This window comes from Salmo salar, chromosome ssa10, assembly GCF_905237065.1.
Source record: "Salmo salar chromosome ssa10, Ssal_v3.1, whole genome shotgun sequence".
Taxonomy (NCBI): Eukaryota; Metazoa; Chordata; class Actinopteri; order Salmoniformes; family Salmonidae; genus Salmo; species Salmo salar.
The window spans coordinates 109,768,594-109,790,645 of record NC_059451.1 but is presented as its reverse complement, the minus strand read 5'-3'; the positions used below and the strand labels follow the sequence as shown (position 1 = coordinate 109,790,645).

Below are 22,052 nucleotides of genomic sequence, written 5' to 3'. Positions count from 1 at the left end.
CTGCCAGAGTCCTGCAAAATGACCTCCAGCAGGCCACAAATGTGCATGTGTCTGCTCAAACGGTCAGAAACAGACTCCATGAGGGTGGTATGAGGGCCCGACATCCACAGGTGGGGGTTGTGCTTACAGCCCAACACCGTGCAGGACATTTGGCATTTGCCAGAGAACACCAAGATTGGCAAATTTGCCACTGGCGCCCTGTGCTCTTCACAGATGAAAGCAGGTTCACACTGAGCACATGTGACAGACGTGACAGAGTCTGGAGACACCGTGGAGAACGTTCTGCTGCCTGCAACATCCTCCAGCATGACCGGTTTGGTGGTGGGTCAGTCATGGTGTGGGGTGGCATTTCTTTGGGGGGCCGCACAGCCCTCCATGTGCTCGCCAGAGGTAGCCTGACTGCCATTAGGTACCGAGATGATATCCTCAGACCCCTTGTGAGACCATATGCTGGTGCGGTTGGCCCTGGGTTCCTCCTAATGCAAGACAATGCTAGACCTCATGTGGCTGGAGTGTGTCAGCAGTTCCTGCAAGAGGAAGGCATTGATGCTATGGACTGGCCCGCCCGTTCCCCAGACCTGAATCTAATTGAGCACATCTGGGACATCATGTCTTGCTCCATCCACCAACGCCACGTTGCACCACAGACTGTCCAGGAGTTGGTGGATGCTTTAGTCTAGGTCTGGGAGGAGATCCCTCAGGAGACCATCCGCCACCTCATCAGGAGCATGCCCAGGCGTTGTAGGGAGGTCATACAGGCACGTGGAGGCCACACACTACTGAGCCTCATTTTGACTTGTTTTAAGGACATTACATCAAAGTTGTGTGGTTTTCCACTTTAATTTTGAGTGTGACTCCAAATCCAGACCTCCATGGGTTGATAAATTGGATTTCCATTCATTATTTTTGTGTGATTTTGTTGTCAGCACATTCAACTATGTATTTAATAAGATTATTTCATTCATTCAGATCTAGGATGTGTTATTTTAGTGTTCCCTTTATTTTTGTTGAGCAGTGTATAATGCCGATAGTAGTGCAAGCCTCCCTGGTATCTCTGTTTTAGGGTGTGGAGGATTGATCCCCTTATGTGACAGAGTAAACACAGCACCAACACCCACCATCTGAGTCCGGCTCTTAGGGTAGCCATTGATGTCTTCTATCTTCTCATTCGCTAGAAAAGAAAGATGAAACAAAAGACAGAGAAAGAAATGAAAGAGGATATTTTCATGATGAAGTAACACATCCTTTTTGGGACTTTCCCTGCACAATGACAAGTCACGTTGACGACACCCATACAGTATCTATCCAAAATCAGTAACAACTTGCCCTAACCATGGGAAGCAGCCGTGGTTTTGCACCTGATACAGTCTTAGTCAAATATCACCACAACAATCCTCATGTGGCTTTCACTAACCACACTCCCTCTATTCACTCCACTTAAGCACAATGAACAGTGTAGACAGAATAATGACAGGCTTCGCTGCTCAATCTCTCACCCACCCTGGGGAAAATAGAGTTTCAGTCTCAAGTTGCTTTACTTTCCATGCAGGAAAGACTGATTTTGAAGTCCCCTCCTAACCTAAAGATCCCTCCTAACCTCTCCACAATAACGACCATAGAGGCCAGTGAGTTGAAGGGCCAGAGAAGAGAGACGCACTGTGACTAATCATATTATACTAATATTAGGCAGTATAATATGATAACCATGCAAAAAACACAAGTTTGGCCCTGCCATTGGAAAACCAATACAAAATGCATAATGATTACATTAAATCTTAAATGAGAAATAATTCCAATGGATTTGCTGATAAAAAGTTACCAATAGAGTATAAATGCTAGGTAAGTCCTTACCCACAACCTGTATGATCTCAGCCAGCAGCACTCCATCTGTAACATCCTGCTGCAAGTCCTTGATCAGTCGCTGACGGCCCGACTTCACCAGATAATGGTTGGCCCAGTCCGTGTAAATCTGCCCAACAACAAAACACAGACATACAATTGACATACATAGAAATAAATACAATCAATGTATAATAATCACAGACACTACATTACTTGTTAATAAAGGCAAAGCAATAGCCTGTAGATAACGCCTTCCAAATGTAATGCACAGTCAGAACACACTCGCTTTCCAAGGAGTGATACTCACATTCCTCCAGAAACCAGGCCACTGAGCACAATGTAAGTTCTGCTCTGAGAGTGAGCAATCATGTCTTTCAAAGAGTAGGAAGTATGACATCACCTATTAAGACAGAAACTCACTGGCTGAGAGCACTGGAGTGAGATGTCTGTAATCTGAGGGGTTTTGTTCATAATTTGATGTTTACTGCTGCTGCATCTCCTACATTTTAGCATCTCAGTCACTTTAAATCTGTCTGTTCTGACAGAAAACAGTGAACTGCTAGGCCCAATCTGTTTATGAGATTATTATGTTTACAATACAGATTAAATCGGGTAGAAAATACTTTTGAATGACATAACTGGACAACCACTGTGATTATTATTATTTGACCCTGATGGTCATCTATGAACATTTGAACATCTTGGCCATGTTCTGTTATAATCTCCAACCGGCACAGCCAGAAGAGGACTGGCCAGCCCTCATAGCCTGGTTCCTCTCTAGGTTTCTTCCTAGATTCTGGCCTTTCTAGGGAGTTTTTCCTAGCCACCGTGCTTCTACACCTGCATTGCTTGCTGTTTGGGGTTTTAGGCTGGGTTTCTGTACAGCACTTTGTGACATCAGCTGAAGAAGGGCTTTATAAATACATTTGATTTGATTTCATTTGAACTGAATAGGTGACCATAGCCGTGGGAAGTAGGGGTGCTGCAGCACCCCCTGAAAAATCTGAATAATACTTCCTGCGTCTATGCAGGTGACTCAGGTTAGGTGGAATGCTCAATGTGGACAACTGAATTTAACCTGACAGGGAAATATGGTTTGAATAAATGTACACCATTCAGGGTCTTTTAAAGATATTACAAAACAAATGTATTTATTGAGAGCACAGCACAGGCTGCTATTTTCTTCCCTGCACAGTGTTTCACTGATCAGCACTAAGCTTCTGCTCGGGGATTTGCATAGAAAACATGCTGAGTGTTGAGAGTTTGACACTAACACCTCATTCTGTCTTCTACAGATAAAGCTCTCCGCTGACTTTCACAAATAAACAAAAAACAACACACAGTATTCACCGCAACACTATGGGGTCAATGGAAAGTCACATCAACCAAGTAGTTGCTAATGCGGAACAAGGATTTTTTTTAAACTACCAAATTGCACTTGTTTTTTTGCTTTCTGAACCTGTCAAACCTAATGTGAAGAACTTACTTAACAGAGGTCCATTTAGAGCCTTTTATCTAGACACATATATTTTCTGCCACTGAAAACAAAAGGCTAAAGGCTTGAGTTACCTCTATCCAACCAGACAGAGTGTATAAAGAATAAGATCACCTTTCCCACATCTCAGAACTCAACATACAGATGCTGTGTGAGCAAAGAAACACCTGCCACAAAGTGCAGCAGACGGTGGGAATATTGGAATATTCTTGATATAAGATTGAATGAGCAGCACTTTGACTTGCTTATCAAAATGCTGGTTACAGTGCTAAAGATATAGCCTAGAAATGGACAGTGTTTGAAGACAGACCTGGACATACTGTATACTGAGCATACAAAATATTAAGAACAGGACACAGACTAACCAGGTGAATCCAGGTGAAAGCTATGATCCCTTATTGATGTCACCTGTTAAATCCACTTCAATCAGTGTAGATGAAGGGGAGGAGACAGGTTAAAGAAGGATTTTAAAGCCTTGAGACAATTGAGACATTGATTATGTATGTGTGTCATTCAGAGGGTGAATGGGCAAGACAAAATATTTAAGTGCCTTTGAACGGGGTATGGTAGTAGGTGCCAGGTGCAACTGTTTGTGTCAAAAACTGCAACATTGCTGTATTTTTCACACAACAGTTTCCTGTGTGTATCAAGAATGGTCTACCACCCAAAGGACATCCAGCCAACTTGACACAACTGTGGGAAGCATTGGAGTCAACATGGGCCAGCATCCATGTAGAATGCTTTTCGACACCTTGTAGAATCCATGTCTCAACGAATTGAGGCTGTTCTGAGGGCAAAAACGGGGTGGGGTGCAAGTCAATATTAGAAAGGTGTTCTTAATGTTTGGTATACTCAGTGTATACTACAGCTGGCAGGTGTAACAGCATGTCTAACCCAATGGTCCTCCAGCTCCCTCATCTATGTTCTGTCCTGCCCAGATGGGCAAAACCAACACTAGGGAGCAGTGTTTCTCTCTCTCTCTCTGTGTGTGTGTGTGTGTGTGTGTGTGTGTGTGTGTGTGTGTGTGTGTGTGTGTGTGTGTGTGTGTGTGTGTGTGTGTGTGTGTGTGTGTGTGTGTGTGTGTAGCCAGCCCTCCTCATTTGTGTCAGTGGACCAGAGGTAATCTAACTCATCATGTTACTGCCTCCCCCTCCTCTTCCTTCCTCAAGGCCACTGTATTACATTATTCATGTCCTATACACACACATGCACGCAAGCACACACACACGCACGGACGCACGCATGCACACACACACACACACACACACACACACACACACACACACACACACACACACACACACACACACACACACACACACACACACACACACACACACACACACACACACACAGAGAAACACTGCCCCCTAATTAGGCTACATTTGATCCTGCATTTTTGTTGCATTCCAGAGAGCAATAGAGCACTAACCACTTCACCCAACCACTGCAGGCCTAATGCAATACACAGCAATCATCACAGAAATAAACACGTAGCCTAACCAGCCTGGTGGTATGGAACCCTGTATGTGGTGGGGTTTGGCTGGAAGTCAGTGCAGGCCAGCTGGACGTGTGTTTACTGTAGTAGAAGGCTGTGGTGATGCCTTAAAGGGATCTTCTCTTCCTGGTAGGATCAAACAAGATATCGGACGCCCCACACACAATAGGTCTGCTAATTTCACTAGACTCATGCCATCAGCAGCAGGTGTGCTAGAGTTGCACATAACTAAGACATCTTCACTATACTGAATGTCAGGTACTGTATCACTTCTGATGATAAATCCCTTTTTAAATGCCAATTAGACTGTGTAGAATCTAATTGGTGGAGAGGGTGCAGGTAATCAGCAGCAAGGATCACTGCAATCTTCTTGACTAATGTGGAGACTTTCAAGGAATCACTCATCTATCATTTGTCTGGTTCACTGTGCATACAGTATTAACCATGTGCATGTTGTGCTTCCAGTCAGAACATATCTGGGATCTCAACACAGATCTGTCAGTTGCTTGTCCAAAGTTTCACAATATGTAAAACGTTTATAAACAGTATCATTAACTTCACCTCATTGCAAAAGCAATAGTTCTACGCTACAAAATACCACAATGGCTAACTCTTCATTCCCGTTAGGATACGCCAAAGGAAATATGAAATAAAACAATATTATTGTGTTCCCGTTTCCTCTCCAGTGGGCCTATCATGCCAAATAGTGTCCCCCTGTCAAAAAGTCCCCCCCCCCACGTCACGATGGGATTAAATGAGTTCTAGCTTCTGTTGCTAGGGCTGTTGCTAGAACTTGCAAAATTCTGACCAGATTACGTAATGAACCAAAGTGTCCGTTGCTATGCAGGTTGCTTGGCTCTATTTTACCTCGTAGCGGTCGCGAAGGAAGGAGGACGCGGGCAGTACTAGTTCTATTTCACCTCATAAACGCTCGCTCAGTCCGCACAAAATTATTACCTCAGAATTGCTCTCCAAGGATGGTGTTTTTGACGGTGACAAGCTGCTGACTACCTGCTGCTTCAGAGGACCGAAAAGACTGGAAAGAGAACACTCTTTCTTTACCATATATTTGTCTTTAACAAGTACATATTGTTAAATAGGAAGAAATTATTTTAACTGTTTTTCGATTTCCATAGCTACGTATTTACCTCAGCCTGCATAGTCAGCTAGCCAGCTACAAAATCGAGGAGATTTTCTTTTATCTTTCCAACCAGGCAAAGTACTATGAAAACACCACTGATCTTGACAAGAGGTGCAACATTCAGAGAAATTCAATAACCAGCTGGGCAAGTAGACAGCTGGGCAAGTGAAATAACCTTTTGTTTATCAATCACGTTCAATTATATCTGAAATTATTATGATTTCAATGAATGTCATACCAGAGAGCACACAATGTTTCAATTTGGCACTTTTTGCTTAAAGGTCATAGCCTAGAAATGTGTTTGAAAAGAGACCTGGACATACTGTACACTGAGTATACAAAACATTAAGAACAGGATTCCATGTGTTATTTCATCGTTTTGGTGTCTTCACTATTATTCTACATTGTAGAAAATAGTGAAAATAAAGATAAACCCTTGAGTAGGTGTGTCCAAACTTTTGACTGGTTCTGTATTTCAATATCTTACATTGTCAATAGTAATTGCTTTCCTACCTCCTCCTCCAGGTTTGGTGAATGGACCAACCAGACCCTGAAGACTGCCATGGGCAAGTCCCTTGATTGGTAGCAGGAAGGGCGGGAGAACAACCTGAAGGTAATTCTCTTTGCACACAACAGCAGCATCCAGGCCGAGTACGGACGGAAGACGCAGCTGTTGACTGAGGTAAACAATGCAATTGAATATACAATTATTGCATATACTGTAATCTTTCAAATGAATGATTGACTTAGTGTTGTTGTTTGTCTATTAGTGTTGTTGTTTGTCTATTAGTGTTGTTGTTTGTCAATTAGTGTTGTTTGTCAATTAGTGTTGTTGTTTGTCTATTGCTATGTTTGTATAACGTACTTTCAGATCACTGAAACAAAACTTGTTTAAACAGCGAAATTGTCGGAAATCAGCCTTGTTTGCATAACGATGATGAAAATAATTTAGGCTGTAAGGATCTCCAAAATTCTAATCATCAGGTCGTCACACCACTGGTATAGCAACGGACGCTAATAGTTCATTGAATCCCATTGTGACTCAGAGGGGTACACTTTTTGGCCGGGGAGGACATTATTTGGCATGACAGGCCCTATGTCCCCCAGCTAAATGAACTCTGCAGCTGGGCTGTGCTGCAGTGTGGGGCACATGGAGCAACAGCACCAGTGATGTACTGTAGTAGTAAAACAAAATAGGTGGCTAAACTCTGATCGCAGGTCGTGGTGAAAAAGTAACGCTCCCTATACTTTTTCCCTATACTTTCTCCCTATACTTTCTCCCTATACTTACTCCCTATACTTACTCCCTATACTTTCTCCCTATACTTTCTCCCTATACTTACTCCCTATATTTACTCCCTATACTTTCTCCCTATACTTACTCCCTATACTTACTCCCTATACTTTCTCCCTATACTTACTCCCTATACTTTCTCCCTATACTTTCTCCCTATACTTTCTCCCTATACTTTCTCCCTATACTTACTCCCTATACTTTCTCCCTATACTTTCTCCCTATACTTTCTCCCTATACTTACTCCCTATACTTACTCCCTATACTTACTCCCTATATTTACTCCCTATACTTTTTCCCTATACTTTCTCCCTATACTTTCTCCCTATACTTACTCCCTATACTTACTCCCTATACTTTCTCCCTATATTTACTCCCTATACTTTCTCCCTATACTTACTCCCTATACTTACTCCCTATACTTTCTCCCTATACTTTCTCCCTATACTTACTCCCTATATTTACTCCCTATACTTTCTCCCTATACTTTCTCCCTATATTTACTCCCTATACTTTCTCCCTATACTTACTCCCTATATTTACTCCCTATACTTTCTCCCTATACTTACTCCCTATACTTACTCCCTATACTTTCTCCCTATACTTTCTCCCTATACTTTCTCCCTATATTTACTCCCTATACTTTCTCCCTATACTTTCTCCCTATACTTACTCCCTATATTTACTCCCTATACTTTCTCCCTATACTTTCTCCCTATATTTACTCCCTATACTTTCTCCCTATACTTACTCCCTATATTTACTCCCTATACTTACTCCCTATACTTTCTCCCTATACTTTCACCCTATATTTTCTCCATAAACTTTCTCCCAATACTTTCTCCCTATATTTACACCCTATACTTTCTCCCAATACTTTCTCCCTATCTTTACACCCTATACTTTCTCCCTATACTTTCTCCCTATATTTACACCCTATACTTTATCCCAATACTTTCTCCATATATTTACATCCTATACTTTATCCCTATACGTTCTTCCTATACTTACTCCCTATACTTTCACTGCATTTTTTTGCACAAAATAAAAAAAGTGGCTAAGCTGTGTTTACTTGTATTTACCCTCCACTACACTACAGCACATCACAGTACTGCACAGTACTGCACAGCACATCACAGTACAGCACAGTACTACAGTACAGCACTACACTACACTACACTACACTACAGCACAGCACAGCACAGCACAGCACCCTACATACCACCACAGTCAGAGGCTGGTACTAAGATAGCATTGAATGAGCTGTATTCCACCATAAGCAAACAAGAAAACGCTCACCCAGTGGCGACGCTCCAAGTAGCTGGGGACTTTAATGCAGGGAAACTTAAATCAGTTTGACCTAATTTCTATCAACATGTTAAATGTGCAACCAGAGGGAAAATAACTCTTGACCACCTATACTCCACACACACAGATGCATACAAAGCTCTCCCTCACCCTCCATTTCTTTTCATTACCTTTATTTAACTACACAAGTCAGTTAAGAACAAATTCTTATTTTCAATGACAGCCTAGGAACAGCAGGTTAACTGCCTTGTTCAGTGGCAGAAGACAGCTTTTTACCTTGTTAGCTCTGGGATTCGATCTTGCAATCTTTTGGTTACAAGTCCAAAGCTTGTAGGCTACCTGCCACCCCTGTCCATTTGCAAATCTACCCATAATTCTATCCTCCTGATTCCTGCTTACATGCAAAAATTAAAGCAGGAAGCACCAGTGACTAGATCAATTAAAAAGTGGTCAGATGAAGCAGATGCTAAGCTACAGGACTGTTTTGCTAGCACATACTGGAATATGTTCCGGGATTACTCCAATGGCATTGAGGTGTACACCACATCTGTCATTGGCTTCATTAATAAGTGCATCAATGACGTCGTCCCCACAGTGACCGCACGTACAGTACATACCCCAACCAGAAACCATGGATTACAGGCAGCATCCGCACTGAGCTAAAGGCTAGAGCTGCCGCTTTCAAGGAGCAGGACTCAAACCCGGAAGCTTACAAGAAATCCCGCTATTCCCTCTGACGAACCATCAAACAGTTAAAGCGCCAATACAGGACTAAGATTCAGTCGTACTACACTGGCTCTGATGCTCGTCGGATGTGGCAGGGCCTACAAACCATGACAGACTACAAAGAGAAGAACAGCCGCGAGCTGCCCAGTGACACAAGCCTACCAGACAAGCTAAACTACTTCTATGCTCGCTTCGAGGCAAAAAACACTGAAACATGCATGAGAGCACTAGCTGTACTGGAAGACTGTGTGATCACGCTCTCCGCAGCCGATGTGAGTAAGACCTTTAGACAGATCAACATTCACAAGGCCGCAGGGCCAGACAGATTACCAGGATGTGTACTGCGAGCATGCGCTGACCAATTAGCAAGTGTCTTCACTGACATTTTCATACTCTCCCTGTCCGAGTCTGTAATACCAACATGTTTTAAGCAGACCACCATAATGCCTGTGCCCAAGAACACTAAGGTAACCTGCCTAAATGACTACGGAACCGTAGCACTCACGTCTGTAGCCATGAAATGCTTTGAAAGGCTGGTCATGGCTCACATCAACACCATCATCCCAGAAACCCTAGACCCACTCCAATTTGCATCCACAGATGATGCAGTCTTTATTGCACTCCACACTGCCCTTTCCCACCTGGACAAAAGGAACACCTATGTGAGAATGCTATTCATTGACAACAGCTCAGCGTTCAACACCATAGTGCCCTCAAAGCTCAACAATAAGCTAAGGACCCAGGGACTAAGCACCTCCCTCTGCAACTGGATCCTGGACTTCCTGACGGGCCGCCCCCAGGTGGTAAGGGTAGGTAACAACACATCCGCCACGATGGTCCTCAACACAGGGGCCCTTCAGTGGTGCGTGCTCAGCCCCCTCCTGTACTCCCTGTTCACTCATGACTGCACAGCCAGGCACGACTCCAACACCACCATTAAATTTGCCGATGACACAACAGTGGTAGACCTGATCACCGACAACAACGAGACAACCTATAGGGAGGAGGTCAGACACCTGGCCATGTGGTGACAGGACAACAACCTCTCCCTCAACGTGATCAAGACAAAGGAGATGATTGTGGACCACAGGAAAAAGAGGACCGAGCACGCCCCATTCTCATCGATGGGGCCGCAGTGGAGCAGGTTGAGAGGTTCAAGTTCCTTGGTGTTCACATCACTAACAAACTAACATGGTCCAAGCACACCATGACAGTCGTGAAGCGGGCACGACAAAACCTATTCCCCCTCAGGAGACTGAAAATAATTGGCATGGGTCCCAAGATCCTCAACAGGTTCTACAGCTGCACCATCGAGAGCATCCTGACTGGTTGCATCACTGCCTGGTATAGCAACTGCTCGGCCTCCGACCGCAAGGCACTACAGAGGGTAGTGCGAACGGCCCAGTACATCACTGGGGCCAAGCTTCCTGCCATCCAAAACCTCTATACCAGGCGGTGTCAGAGGAAGGCCCTAGAAATTGTTAAAGACTCCAGCCACCCTAGTCATAGACTGTTCGCTCTGCTACCACACAGCAAGCGGTACCGGGGCGCCAAGTCTAGGTCCAAGAGGCTTCTAAACAGCTTCTACCCTCAAGCCATAAGACTCCTGGACATCTAGTCAAATGGCTACCCAAACTATTCACTTTGCCCCCCCATCCCCTCTCCACACCACTGCCACTCTCTGTTGTCATCTATGCATAGTCACTTTAATTAACCTACATGTACATACTACCACAACTAACCGGTGCCCCGCACATTGACTCTGAACCGGCACCCACCTGTATATATTGTTATTTTTTTACTGCTCCTCTTTAATTACTTGTTACTTTTATCTCTTATTCTTATCCATATTTTTTTTAACTATACTGTCGGTTAGGGTCTCGTAAGTAAGCATTTCACTGTAAGGTGAAAGACTGTAAGCATACCTGTTGTATTCGGAACATGTGACTAATAAAATTTGATTTGATTTGATTTTACACTACAGCACAGCACTACACTATAGTACAACACAGCACAGCACTACACTATAGCACAGCACTACGCTATAGCACAGCACTACAGCACAGCAGAGTAGAGCACAGCACTACAGCACAGCACAGCACAGCATAGCACAATACAGCACACCACACCACACTACACTCATCTACACTACACACAGCACTACACTACAGCACAGCACTACAGTATAGTACAGTACAGCACAACACTACAGAACTGTACAGCACTACACTGCACTACAGCACTACACCACACTACAGCACTACACACCACTACAGCACTACACTACCGTATACTACAGCACTACACTACAGCACTACCGTATACTACAGCACTACACTACAGCACTACACTACAGCACAGTACAGCACAGCACAGTCACTCCAAATAGAGCGCTAGAGAAAAACCCCTGACCGCTGTTCACTCTAACTGTGTAATGACAGGCTATACAGCCATTTCTTTCACTCTAACTGTGTAATGACAGGCTATACAGCCATGTCTTTCACTCTAACTGTGTAATGATAGTCTATACAGCCATGTCTTTCACTCTAACTGTGTAATGATAGGCTATACAGCCATGTCTTTCACTCTAACTGTGTAATGACAGGCTATACAGCCATGTATTTCACTCTAACTGTGTAATGATAGGCTATACAGCCATGTCTTTCACTCTAACTGTGTAATGATAGGCTATACAGCCATGTCTTTCACTCTAACTGTGTAATGATAGGCTATACAGCCATGTCTTTCACTCTAACTGTGTAATGATAGGCTATACAGTCATGTCTTTCATCCTCTCCCCCACATGAAGCACAACATCATGTACTGCTGCTGTCTGTCTGTCTGTCTGTCTGTCTGTCTGTCTGTCTGTCTGTCTGTCTGTCTGTCTGTCTGTCTGTCTGTCTGTCTGTCTGTCTGTCTGTCTGTCTGTCTGTCTGTCTGTCTGTCTGTCTGTCTGTCTGTCTGTCTGTCTGTCTGTCTGTCTGTCTGTCTGTCTGTCTGTCTGTCTGTCTGTCTGTCTGTCTGTCTGCTTGTCTGTCTGCTTGTCTGTCTGCTTGTCTGTCTGTCTGCTTGTCTGTATGTCTGTCTGCCTGCCTGGGACAGTGGGCTATGGGATAGGTTTTATATAGGCTACACATAGGTTTTATATAGGCTACACATGGCCAGGCCAGCAATACAGACACAAGACCTTAAACAGGCACATTTATTTTTTTAACTACTGGCCAATAATCATTATCCCCCCTTTTGCCCTCAGAACAGCCTCAGTCATTTTCAATTGAACTATCCACTTTGTACAGTTCTGCAAATATATGAATATAAAGGCATACACAAACAAAAGCACACACACACATGCATGTGTTTCATAGTCCATCCTGCTGCACATTGTAGACGTCAGCAAGACATCAACCAGACCAGGTGTGAAGTGCTCTTAATGCCCATCTGTCTGCCGCTCACATAGGCCAACGTCAAGGGAATTAACCTACTCTCTCTCTTTCTCTCTGCATCTCTCCATCTCCCTCCATCTCTCTCTCTCTCTGCATCTCCCCATCTCTCTCTCTCTCTCTACTCCTTCCCAGGACCAGACCACCATAAAGACCCACAACAACTGCCATATGGTTAAAGCCTGCTGTAGTATTCTATTTTCACTGCAGGCTTCAGTCAGTTACTTTCGCACAGGGACATTTCAAAGACAATGACGTGAATTAGATATCTATTCAAATGAATGCCTTGTAGCAGATTTCAAAGAAACACTTTGCATTTAACTCCACATAGTAGTGACAGTATGAAAACAGCCGATAAAGGAAGGGTTGTCGTTCCCAATCTGCATCGCTGAATGACCATCTGATTACAGTATTAACCCTTCCCCTTTCTTTATCCTGTGACATATGTTTACAGCACCGAACACACACACACCATTCATCACTATGTGCCTTAGTCCCATTAGCCTACATCTCTCCAGTACACCGCAGCTGCTGCCGACTAAGAAATACACACAACGCCAGTAACACTGCTCATATGCCGATTTTGTTCACTGTCCAACTACAGAACAGGTGCCGAAATCCCAGCTTTTATCCTAGTTTACTCATTTACTCCAAGTTTCGTCCTTTAGTCCTAGTTTACTCATTTACTCCAGGTTTCGTCCTTTAGTCCTAGTTTACTCATTTACTCCAGGTTTCGTCCTTTAGTCCTAGTTTACTCACTCCAGGTTTGTCATCCTATTTACTCATTTACTCCAGGTTTCGTCCTTTAGTCCTAGTTTACTCATTTACTACAAGTTTCGTCCTTTAGTCCTAGTTTACTTATTTACTACAAGTTTCGTCCTTTAGTCCTAGTTTACTTATTTACTACAAGTTTCGTCCTTTAGTCCTAGTTTAAGTACGTAACCAGATAAGGTTGAGAAGAACTGTGCTCTGACCTGAGGGTCCTCTTGGTCGTCACTCCCTGTGGTTGAGAGCCTTTTGGTGGGGGTGGTCATTTCCTCCTCCTCGTCCTCTCCCCGGCGCTCTCCCTGCCGGTGAGGGGCTTTCAGGGGGCTGTGTCTGAGGTGGTTGGCCCTGTGAGTGATGGAGGTCCTGGACCTGGCATTGTTTTGTAGCTGAGGAATGGGCAGGGCGCTGTGCACCGGTTTTGGCAGTCCCGACTTCATCTTAGAGGCGACCAGAATGGCCGGCATCTTCCGCTCTTGCTTTCAGAGCACATCTCAGAAACCACTCAACACTCACATACTCACACACAAACATGCAAGCACTCAGTCTCTCTCTCTCTCTTTGCTATTTCTAAGAAGGTTGGCCAAAACGCAAGCTTATGCTCACACAGAGGCTCCACAGCTGGAGTAGGTCAGCCTGTATACACACATGTACAGCAGAAGGCCCTCTGTGGCACACACACTCACACACACACGCACACACTCACACACACACACACACTCACACACATAGTCCAAAAGTAAACCTTTCGATGAGAACAACTCCCTCTGACAGGCTGCCAAGTCACATCCTTCTCTGGGTTTTAACGAGGTTCTGGAACCATCCACAGCGATGAGCACGTTCTTCTGGGTTCCTCCCCCCACCTGTTCTGTTCCAGAGGTACTGTACAGCGTACCAGTAACTGTAGTGTTCCCTGGTCCTGGTTTAATCAGGCGCTGTTCCCATTGGAAGTCTGCTTCATCAGTCCCTCAAAGCGTGAAAAAGGAAAGCCCAGTCTCAGAGTCTGTCCAGTAGCAGAGAGAAGAATAAACTAGTCTCAGGGTCTGTCCAGTAGAAGAGAGAAGAAAAAACCAGGAGGAAGGCGAAGATGGAAACAACTGTGAATGCGATGCATAGTTCAGAAAGATTAGCGCTCTGTTTGGCCAGGCAGGGAGCAGATGTGTATTAGAGACTCTAATGACTAAAGATCGTTGGGTGGCTGCCTGGTGGGACGTACAGCAGTATCCTCCTCCTCACTCAGCTTGTCAAGTAGTCAATGCAGACAGCCTGGCCAGCCAACGCAGTCATCACATGATGGCACGGCACCATAAACACAACTTTATCCCTCTCTCTCTCTCTCTCTCTCTCTCTCTCTCTCTCTCTCTCTCTCTCTCTCTCTCTCTCTCTCTCTCTCTGTAATGAGAGCACACTGATAATGTACACTGATAATGTGAAGTGGGAGAGGAGCCCTATCTAACACTGTTAGAGTGATAATGTGAAGTGGGAGAGGAGCCCTATTTAACACTATTAGAGTGGGTTGTTCTAGCTGGCCCAGTGCCCAGACTGTTGTATAAAGGAGAGGAGGAGTGCTGGGTTGGTTCTGCTGATCTCTGCAGCAGGGGAGGGGCTCCAGTACTGGTCCCCCCGTCCCTGGGCTTTATATTATGTTTCCCACAGCTTTGAACTCAACTGTTAACACCCCAGTGCCAGAACAGTAAACCAATAACTTTCATATTGATGTGCATAAGGATGAATATGACATTGTCAAGTGATTTTCTATGTTCTTTTGTAAGTCTGTACAGCTGATTCTCAGTGTCATGTAAACTTTAGTCAGCAGACTGAGCCTGGGAGATGTGTTATTATTCAGAGCCAGCCCTGACAGAAGCTTTGTGAGGTTTCAAATAGTGCTGCAGCCAGCAGTTCCTCCAGCCGGTGGATTGAACCCTATAATCCCTGTGGGTGCAAGTCCAACAGAACTCTCTCTACTGCCGTGTGTCAACACAAACCATGAGCTTTTCATACTCCTCTAAAAGGACACTCTATCCTCCCTGCCTGTGAAAGCAAAGGTCACGCTAATCGAAGGTCATATAATCTGGAGAAACCACAGGCTAATCGCTAATCCACTGGACAATCTGCTAACCCAAAGACCCCTTTATTAATGGTCAGTGACACTCATAGGCTTACCAGTGACTATGTACTGTACAGCAGTCATCCCTCCACTCAGTTCACTCTCATTCACTGTCATCTGTATTCTGTACAGACCTAGCTAGGTTGCCTTTGTTTCTATCCGACATACCTGGCTGAAAAAACAACTTCCATATTGATTGAAAAGCATGTGTATTGATCGTACAGTGCATAATATAAATGAATGTGCTTTAGAGGTCTATGTGTGCATGCTACTACAATGTTGACGTATGTGACTGCCTAGTCAGGTGAGGTGAAGGCCTCATCCCCACTGTGTGTGTTTATGTTCATGACGACTCAAACCTTCACCTCACTGATCACCCGGGTGACACAGTGACCCGCTGTGTTGTGACGTCTCTGATAGGGTCTTATAAAACTGTTACCAACATATTAAAAGTAACAAGGAATTACATATTTCCATTAAAACATTATTTTGATAAATAAATTCATACAATTCCACCAGAAGATATAGTCTGGACAAAAATCTGTTGCGACAGACGCCACCCAGTCGTTAATTATTTTTGCATAGCTGCTATGGAAAAGGACTGGTCGTCCGTTCTAAACAAAATGGTTACTATGCAGGCTGGTTAACGCTCTTGTCACTTGAAAACTAGCTAGCCAACTTCAGCTAACTCAGTCACATCAAATATTGAACTTGGAATGACAGTACACTAGCTGCATCTTCATTGGAATGCTGCTCATCCATTCAGCATCCAGGATCCAAACAACCTGTTTTATAAAATCAATTACGGCAAATAAACAGATTGTGGACTATATTTTAGTATTTTGATTTATTAGGGGGTGCTGCAGCACCCTCAGCACCCCTACTTCCAGCAGCCATGCCAGTATATATGGTATTCATGGAATATCGCCCAAGCCTAGTAGATTGAAAGTCCCAGAATGACAATCAACCCGATTAGAAATCAAGGGCTGATTTTCATTATGGACCACTCCTCTGACCACATCAGAGTGACTTATTCCATTCCTGAGAGAGAGAGGGGGGTGGGGGGTGGGAGGGAGCGAGATAAGCCTCTTCCAGATGGTCTCTGGGCACCTGCTCAAATCAAACCAACAACATACTGCGCTGTACTGGGCCAGACCCATTGGGTTGTTGGCCTGGTGATAACATTGGGAGCTAAAGACTGCAGGACATCAGAAGGTTTTAAATCCTGAACCCTCTCATCCTTCTATGTGCCACAACACAGGGGTAGGAAGATCCAGTCACCTCAATCCTGCCAGCCAATGAGTTTAGAATAACGGACAGGTGGATGCTACAAAACCACCAACCTGTCCGTCGATGTGAGTGAGCACTACAGCCAAAATCCTTTGTATGCAGCTGAGAGCTGAATTAATTAGCTAAAGGAAAGCTGAATGAATGCATGTGTGTGAATGTCTGCACAAGCATGTGTGCGTGTGCATGTAACTGTCTAAGTTTGTATGTGTGTGTGTGTAGCCTAAGTGTGGCTGTTTGTGAATATGTTTAATCTGTGAAGCCCTATTGACCTCTCTGGCGTTGGAGGGTCTGTAGTGATAGCAGTACTATCACTCTGGCTGTATCCTGTTCTGAGTGGGCTGTACAGCAGACAGGGTGGATGCCTACTGGGTGGTGAACCAGCAGGCAGTACTCCGCCACGCCACCCTGGCCACCCTCCTCCCCTTCTGCTGTCTATATCACAACAGCACAACCTGCCAGTGATAAAACAGACACATATTATCCACTGATGATTTTACGCAGACAGAGGCCCAAATGAACATAGTGATCAGTGGCAACAGACAAAGACCAGATAAAGAGTACAACAGGACATGAAAGGGTTAAAGAGCATTTCTATGTTAAGCACACAAGCTTTCTGCCACAATACTGTCTGCAGCTTTGTAAAACAGTAAATGAATAACATAGAGTACACTGTTCCCACTCACACAGAACTAACCTATGTCTTTACCTCTTTCTCCCCTCTCTTTCCAGATGAAATCCTGCAAGTAGTGATTTTCCCATTCCTCACTTTTCTCATCAACTCATCCCTGTCACGCCCTGGCCATAGAGAGGGTTTTATTCTCTATTTTGGTTAGGCCAGGGTGTGACTAGGGTGGGCATTCTATGTTCCTTTTTCTATGTTTCGGTATCTCTTTGTTTTGGCCGGGTATGGTTCTCAATCAGGGACAGCTGTCTATCGTTGTCTCTGATTGGGAACCATACTTAGGTGGCCTTTTCCCACAGGGTTGGTGTGGGTAGTTGTTTTCTGTTTGGTGTGTTCACCTGACAGAGCTGTTGCGTTTTGTTCCACTTTGTTTTGTTGTTTCAGTGTTCAAGTTAAAATAAACATCATGAACACGTACCACACTGCACTTTGGTCCACTCCTTCTTCCACAGACAACCGTTACAGAACTTCCCACCACCAATGGACCAAGTAGCGTGGTAAGAAGGACTCCTGGACATGGGAGGATATCCTGGACGGCAAGAGATCCTACACATGGGAGGCGATCCTGGCTGGAAGGGATCGCCTCCCATGGGAACAGGTGGAGGCAGCCAGGAGAGTGGAGGCAGCAGGAGAGGGGAGCGAACGTTATGCGGGAACACGGCTGGCAAGAAAGCCCGAGAGGCAGCCCCCAAAACCTTTTTTTGGGGGGTACACGGGGAGATTGGCGGAGTCAGGCAATAGACCTGAGCCAACTCCCCGTGCTTACCGGAAGTTATGTTATGTGGTGAAGCGCACGGTGTCTCCAGTACGCGCTCATAGCCCGGTGCGCTATAGGCCAGCCCCCCGCAAGTGCCATGCGAGAGTGGGCATCGAGCCAGGGCGGATTGTGCCAGCTCAGTGCGTCTGGTCTCCAGTGCGCCTGTTCGGCCCATGGTATCCTGCGCCGGCTCTGCGTACTGTGTCTCTGGGGCACTGGGAGGGCTCAGTTCGTCCTGTGCCTGCGCTCTGCCCGTGCCGGGCGAAAGTGGGCATTCAGCCTGTAAGAGTGGTGTCAAGCCTACGCACCAGATCTCCAGTGCTCCCCCACAGCCCGGTCTATCCTGTGCCTCCTCCACGGACCAGGCCTCCAGTACGTCTCCCCAGCCTGATGAATCCTGTGCCTGCTCCCAGAGCCAGGCCTCCTGCATGTCTCCCCAGCCTGGTGAATCCTGCGCCTGCGTCCAGAGCCAGGCCTCCTGCAAGTCTCCCCAGCCTGGTGGGTCCTGTGCCTGACTTCAGTCCGGAGCTGCCAGAGTCGCCCGCCTGTCCGGAGCTGCCAGAGTCGCCCACCTGTCCGGAGCTGCCAGAGTCGCCCGCCTGTCCGGAGCTGCCAGAGTCGCCCGCCTGTCCGGAGCTGCCAGAGTCGCCCGCCTGTCTGGAGCTGCCAGAGTCGCCCGCCAGTCCGTGGCTGCCAGAGTCGCCCGCCAGTCCGGGGCTGTCAGAGTCGCCCGCCAGTCCGGAGCTGCCAGAGTCGCCCGCCAGTCCGGAGCTGCCAGTCGCCCGCCAGTCCAGAGCTGCCAGAGTCGCCCGCCAGTCCGAAGCTGCCAGAGTCGGTGCCCAGTCCGGGGTCGGCGGCGAGGGTCCCCGCTCCAGAGGCGCCACCGAAGTGGGCCGTGCCAGAGGTGGAGCGGGGTCTGCGTCCCTCACCAGAGCCACCAACATGGAGAAAAGCCCACCCAGACCCTCCCCTATAGGTTCAGGTTTTGCGGCCGGAGCCCGCAACTTTGGGGAGGGTACTGTCACGCCCTGGCCATAGAGAGGGTTTTATTCTCTATTTTGGATAGGCCAGGGTGTGACTAGGGTGGGCATTCTATGTTCGTTTTTCTATGTTTTGGTATTTCTTTGTTTTGGCCGGGTATGTTTCTCAATCAGGGACAGCTGTCTATCGTTGTCTCTGATTGGGAACCATACTTAGGTAGCCTTTTCCCACAGGGTTGGTGTGGGTAGTTGTTTTCTGTTTGGTGTGTTCACCTGACAGAGCTGTTGCGTTTTGTTCCACTTTGTTTTGTTGTTTCAGTGTTCAAGTTAAAATAAACATCATGAACACGTACCACGCTGCGCTTTGGTCTATTCCTTCTTCCACAGACAACCGTTACAATCCCTGGTTGTGTTCCCTCTGACTTCAAAATGACCAGAGCCGCTTCCCTCCTCAAGAAATGAACACTCGACCCCTCAGATGTAAAAAACTACAGACAAGCATCCCTTCTATCTTTTCTTTCCAAAACACTCTTTCTATCTCTCTCAGAACGATTTTCTTGATTCTAACCAGTCAGGCTTCAAGACGGGTCACTCAACCGAGACTGCTCTCCGCACTGCCAAAGCTGACTCTCTCTCTTCAGTTCTCATCCTCCTAGATCTATCCTCTGCCTTCGACACAATGAACCATCAGATCTTCCTCTCCTCCCTCTCAGGGCTGGGCGTCTCAGGCTCTGCACACTCCTGGTTTGCATCCTACCTGGCAGGCCGCTCCTACTAGGTGACGTGGAGAGGATCTGTGTCTGCACCACGTACTCTCACTACTGTCACCCAGGGTCTCGGTTCTGGGTCCTCTCCTCTTCTCTTCTCTCTATAAACCAAGTCACTCAGCTCCGTCATATCCTCACATGGTCTCTCCTATCCTTGCTATTTGGATGACAGATACTTTTTTCCTTCTGACACCCAGGTAGCGACACACATAATGTGTGCTTGGCAAACATCTCAGCTTGGATGTCCGCCCACCACATCAAGCTCAACCTCAACCAGACGGAGCGGCTCTTCCTCCCGGGAAAGGCCTGCCTGCTCAAAGACCTCTCCATCTCAATTGACAACTCCATGGTGTCCCCATCCCAGAGTGCAAAGAACCTTGACGTGACCCTGGACAACACCCGGTCGTTCTTTGAAAACATCAAAGCAGTGACTCGCTCCTGCAGGTTCATGCTCTTCAACATGAATAGAGTATGACCCTACCTCACACAGCAAGAGGCGCAGGTCTTAATCCAGGAACTTGTCATCTCCCATCTAGACTACTGCAACTTGCTGTTGGCTGGGCTCCCTGCTTGTGCCATCAAACCCTTGCATCTTGTCCAGAACTTCGCAGCCCACCTGGTGTTCAACCTTCCCAAGTTCTCCAATGTCACCCCATTCCTCTGCACACTCCACTGGCTTTCAGTCGAAGCTCGCATCCACTACAAATCATGGTACTTGCCTAATGAACAGCAAGAGGTACTGCCCCTCCCTACCTTCAGGCTATGCTCAAACCCTACACCCCAACCCTAGTATTTCATTCTGCCACATTTGGTCTCTTGGCACTCCTTTTTTTGCCTCTACTAGCACTGACCTTGCTTATAGCTACTTTATTAATAAAAAATGTATTTGTGACCCGTTTCAGGAAACTAGGCATATTTCAGAGGTCACTACTTCACACGAGAGCCATTTCAACTTAATTTTTTTATTTTCATCAAAATGCATTTTTGGCAGAAATGCCTTCTGGAACATGTGAACTTTCATGTGCCTTAATAACGAACTTGTATGCCATCTGTAAATACGAATCAAATTGTTAAATTATTAGCCTAGTTGGTTTAGCCACAGAAAAAGGGGGCAACCTTCCCGCTAGCCATGATTGGCTGAGATAATGAGTTGGCTGGACATGCCGAGAGAAGAGTTTGGATTGGTCTGCAATATAGCATGCTTCTGTCTATTTGAGCTGGTCAGGATGTGTAGGTAATCCTGTCTAATGCTGCTTTTTTAAAATTAAATATATTGCTTAGTAGAACTGCATAAGTGTTGCTCTCCACTTTCTGGAGGACTGAGTTTTGAAATCAGTGGAATTAGAGTATGATAGTTAAGGAGATGGAGAAAACACCTGTCTCCAGATTACATCTTCAAAGGGCAACCATGGCATCCGTGACAGGGGATGAAGTGTCTAACCATGATGTATAGGGGTAAGATAGTCTAGCTAGCTACATTTTCACATATTACATGTTTCTAATTTTGACAAAGTCGTTTTCATTTCAATTAAAGTGTCTCGCTAGCTAATGTTACGTGTATGATCTTATTATTCGTATCTCAGAGCCATTTGCTTGGCTAGTTATAGCGTAATGTTAGCTAGCTAACATTGAACCTGGTTGGTTAGCTACCTGCAGATTCATGAGTTGGGATTATGGTTCATTGTTTACCTAGCTAGCTAGCTACATGTTTTAACAAAAAACTCCACTATGCAAGTAACCATTTCGGGTGCGTTCGTAAATTCTGTAAAGTCTGGCCATCTATTCTGATTTCAAAGCACTCTCGTCTGAGTGTGCCAGAGCGCAGAATAACTGATGAATTTTCAAACGTTCAACACCCATTGAATATGGCCGGTGTTGGTAAACGTTGGCAAAAAAGCATAATTAAATTGTGGGAGGCAGCAAAGTTACAGTCACCAGTGCTCTGGCTAACATAAAAACA

General features: G+C 45.6%; 1 protein-coding gene across 5 annotated transcripts in view; it reads right to left on the bottom strand.

Annotated features, from left to right (window-relative positions):
* The window catches only part of nav2b (neuron navigator 2b), a 184,295-nt gene that overhangs the window by 110,586 nt on the left and 51,657 nt on the right, over positions 1-22,052 (bottom strand). For 2 of the 5 annotated variants that reach the window (XM_014125528.2, XM_045688406.1), the window contains exons 1-3: positions 13,719-14,729; positions 1,852-1,969; positions 1,119-1,171 (exon numbers count right to left, since the gene is read on the bottom strand). In XM_014125528.2, coding sequence (XP_013981003.2) covers positions 1,119-1,171; positions 1,852-1,969; positions 13,719-13,976 — 429 coding nt within the window. In that variant the 5' untranslated portion in view covers positions 13,977-14,729. Of the gene's footprint in view, positions 1-1,118; positions 1,172-1,851; positions 1,970-13,718; positions 14,730-22,052 lie in introns of those variants that run through there. The other 3 variants (XM_045688407.1, XM_045688408.1, XM_045688409.1) reach the window with 2 other exon arrangements.